This window comes from Mus caroli, chromosome 6 (genome assembly GCF_900094665.2).
Source record: "Mus caroli chromosome 6, CAROLI_EIJ_v1.1, whole genome shotgun sequence".
NCBI classification, from domain to species: Eukaryota; Metazoa; Chordata; class Mammalia; order Rodentia; family Muridae; genus Mus; species Mus caroli.
The window spans coordinates 120,740,158-120,743,535 of NC_034575.1; the positions used below are offsets into that span (position 1 = coordinate 120,740,158).

The window sequence follows — 3,378 nt, forward strand, 5'->3', positions numbered from 1 at the left end:
GAGTGCTGGGATTAAAGGTGTACCACCATGCCCGGCTATGTAGATTTTTAAGGGCTGAACTCACATCTCCACACTTGCAAGTACTTTACCAACTGAAGCTGCCTCCCCAGCCCCAATTTATTGATCCAAAACAAACAAAACAAACAGGCCAAAATCTTGTGTTAACATTGCTTCAAGATAGGATCTCTTGTAGTTCCANCCTCGGGCTCTATATGTAGCTGAGCTGGTTGGACTTGAAGTCCTGATCCTCCTGTCTCTACCTCCCAGCTACTGAGTTTACAGGCCTGTTCCTTCACCGCTGCATGGATAAATGGGCTTTCTCCAGGAGATGGAAGTCTGATCCCTCCTTTCTCTTCTCTCTCCTGGTCCCGCCTAAACCTTGCTGTAGCCACAGAACACCAGTCCTTCCAGCCTTGGCCTGAGCGGCTCAACAACAATGTGGAGGAGCTGCTGCAGTCATCCTTGTCCCTGGGAGGCAAGGACCAACAGAGCAGTCGGAGACCAGGCCAGGAGCAGCACAAGCAGGAGCAGATCCAAGAACATAAGATAGAAGAAGCACAGGAGCAAGAAGAGCAGGAAGAAGAGGAAGAGGAGGAGGAAGCCAAGCAGGAAGAGGGGCAGGGGACAGAGGCNGGTCTGGAGTCAGTGTCCAGGCTGCAGTCAGACTCAGAGCCCAAGTTTCAATCCCAGTCACTGTCTTCCAACCCGTCCTTCTTTACTCCCCGGGTCCGAGAGGTGGAGTCTGCTCCACTGATGATGAAGAATATCCAGGAGCTCATTCGGTCTGCCCAGGAAATGGATGAAATGAATGAACTGTACGATGACTCCTGGAGAAGTCAAAGCACTGGCAGGTACAGGAAATTGTGACTTCTTCATGGGCCCTGCCATCCATCCCTGCGGCCTTCCTTGGAAATGCGAAGCCCACTTCCCAGCTGTGGTCTCCAGACCCACTCAGACCTGCTTAGGCTTCAAGCACGGCTAGCAATGGCGGGCCCCTCCTGTTCTGTGCCCATCTTTGTTTTAAGCCTCACCCTGGGTTCTGATCTTCTCTCTGGCCTTGATTAGCACTAAAGCCTTCAGAAAGTTATTTCTCCATCTTGTTGTCGTTGTTCTTTGATATTTACTTAATTTTACTTAGGCATATGTGTGTGTGTGTGTGTGTGTGTGTGTGTGTGTGTGTGTGTGTGTAGGTACATGTGTGCAAGTGTCTGAGGGGGGCCCAAGAGGGCGTCAGATCCCCTTGGTCTACAAGAAATGAGTAGTTGTGAGCTGCAAGAGTGGGTGAGGGGACCAAACNTGGGTCTTCTGGAAGAGCAACAGGTGCTCTTAACCACTGAGCCATCTCTCCAGCCACTGTTTCTCCATTTTTGACTTCAGTTCCTCTTGTAAAAGTAGGAATTGGTCCAGGGTCCTCTCAGGCTCCAGGATGGAGACCCTCTGCTAAGCATGCTGCCTAGTGCACATGACCAAGACCAAGTGCTCAGCGGAAGGGCAGAGTGGCTGTGGTTTTCCGCCCCAGCCCTCTGGCCCATCCCCACCAGCCTGTATGTCTTCTTGCAGCCTCCAGCAGCTGCCCCACACGGAGACCCTGATGGTGCTATGCTATTCCATTATGGAGAATGCCTGCACCATGACTCCCACAGCCAAGGCCTGGAGCTACATGGAGGAGGAGATCCTTGGCTTCGGGGATTCGGTATGTCCACCATGCTAGTTAATGGACATCCCATGGGCCTGACACTGTGTGAGCCATGGGTGAGGGGGCTGGGCGAAGAAAGCAGGAGACCTAGTTGAGGTTCGTTGGAAGGACATCTTTCGTAGAGGAAGGCTCAAGACCTAAGTCTGGAAGCCAGTCTGGTCTGGAATGCATCCTTCAGCTCTTCAGATTGTTAGGCTGTGAGCCATCCCTGAAATCCTCTTCAGCACCTTCAGTACCTAGCTGTGCCTTAGATTCAGCTCTGTTTCTTTACAAAAGGTTCCTAGAACCCATTCCTGTTGAGTCTGGTGATGTGAGCTGTAGCCCCAGATCCTTGGGAGGCTGTTACAAAGGAGTCACAAGTTCACTCTGGAATGGGCAGCAGAATGAGGGTCGACTTAGGGAAACCCAGATGCAAAAAAAAAAAAAAAAAAGTCAATAGAAGGTTGAGGATGAGGCTCAGTGGTAGAGCACTTGCCTAGCACACAGAAGACCCTGTGTTCAATCCCCAGTACCAAAAAGCAATATATAACGGAAGCCACTTATATTAGGATTTTCCTAGAAAAACAGAACTGATAGAATTGCTTACACGATGCAGTCTATACGGCCCAACGATGGCTAAAGAGGCTGACAGTCTGGTAGTTGCTTAATCTGTGAGGCTGGATGCCCCAGCAGTCCCAATCCTGCACGGAAAACCTGAGGATTCCTGGAGAGCTGCTGTTCTTCAGTCTACACTGGATGTCAAGAGAAGTCAGTTCTCCTATCCGTGAAAGAACGTTGTACCAACATGACAGACCGACTTGCCAGCAAGCGTGAAGGAGGCAAAGCTCCCTTCTTGCACCTCTCTCCCTTAGATCTGGGCTCCTACTGAAAGACGCTGCCCACATATAGGATCGGTCTCCCTTCAAATGATCTGGTCAAGAAAAATCCCTCGAAGGAGTTCCTGGGGGGCTTGTTTCTAGTCGGTTTCAAATCCAGTCAAGTTGACAACAATCAGACATTCGCCCCTTGTCAGGTGACATCCAATCATAGCTCTTTATGTTGTGCTTCATTTCCAGATGAAAATGGAAGGGGCAAGATTATAATTCTGCCTACACNTGATACAACTGCCCCACATATAACTAAACACTAAGTAGGTGGCAAAATCCCTTGAGGAATGCTTAGTCCTTCTGTGTCCCATAATTTACATATGATAATATATACCTACAACCCTTGAAATGCTGATAGTATCTCAGTGGATGTTACATGATAAAGAAATAGAGGAAAGAAAACACAGATATCTGCTTAATACATGTGTGCCTGCACAAACATGTTCTTAACGAACTAGGCCAGGAGCCCTGGCTGGAGTCGGGCACGACCCTCACTGCCGTGACTGGACACTACGCCTTTGCTGGTTGTACTACTGTTCCTCATCCTGTATCTCCTCCCATCAGGAAGCACTGGGGAAGGCCTTGGCTCTCTGCACAAAGGAGTAATTCAGTCCTGTATCACTGAAGGGGCTGGGCCCTTGGTCACCTAGCTTCCCATTGACCTTCATCACAAGTCATGGTAACACTGAGAGATGCCCTAAAGCCGTGGTTCTCAATGTGTGGGTTGTGACCCCTCTGAGGGTTGCATATTATATCCTGCATATCAGATATTTACATTACGATTCATAATAGTAGCAAAATTATCATTATGAAGTA

General features: G+C 49.2%; 1 protein-coding gene across 1 annotated transcript in view; it reads left to right on the top strand.

Annotated features, from left to right (window-relative positions):
* Window positions 1-3,378, top strand: part of Acrbp (acrosin binding protein) — a 14,206-nt gene that overhangs the window by 3,436 nt on the left and 7,392 nt on the right. Inside the window, exons 4-5 of the mRNA XM_021164568.2 lie at window positions 283-851; window positions 1,561-1,693. Coding sequence (XP_021020227.1) covers window positions 283-851; window positions 1,561-1,693 — 702 coding nt within the window. The remainder of the gene's footprint in view (window positions 1-282; window positions 852-1,560; window positions 1,694-3,378) is intronic.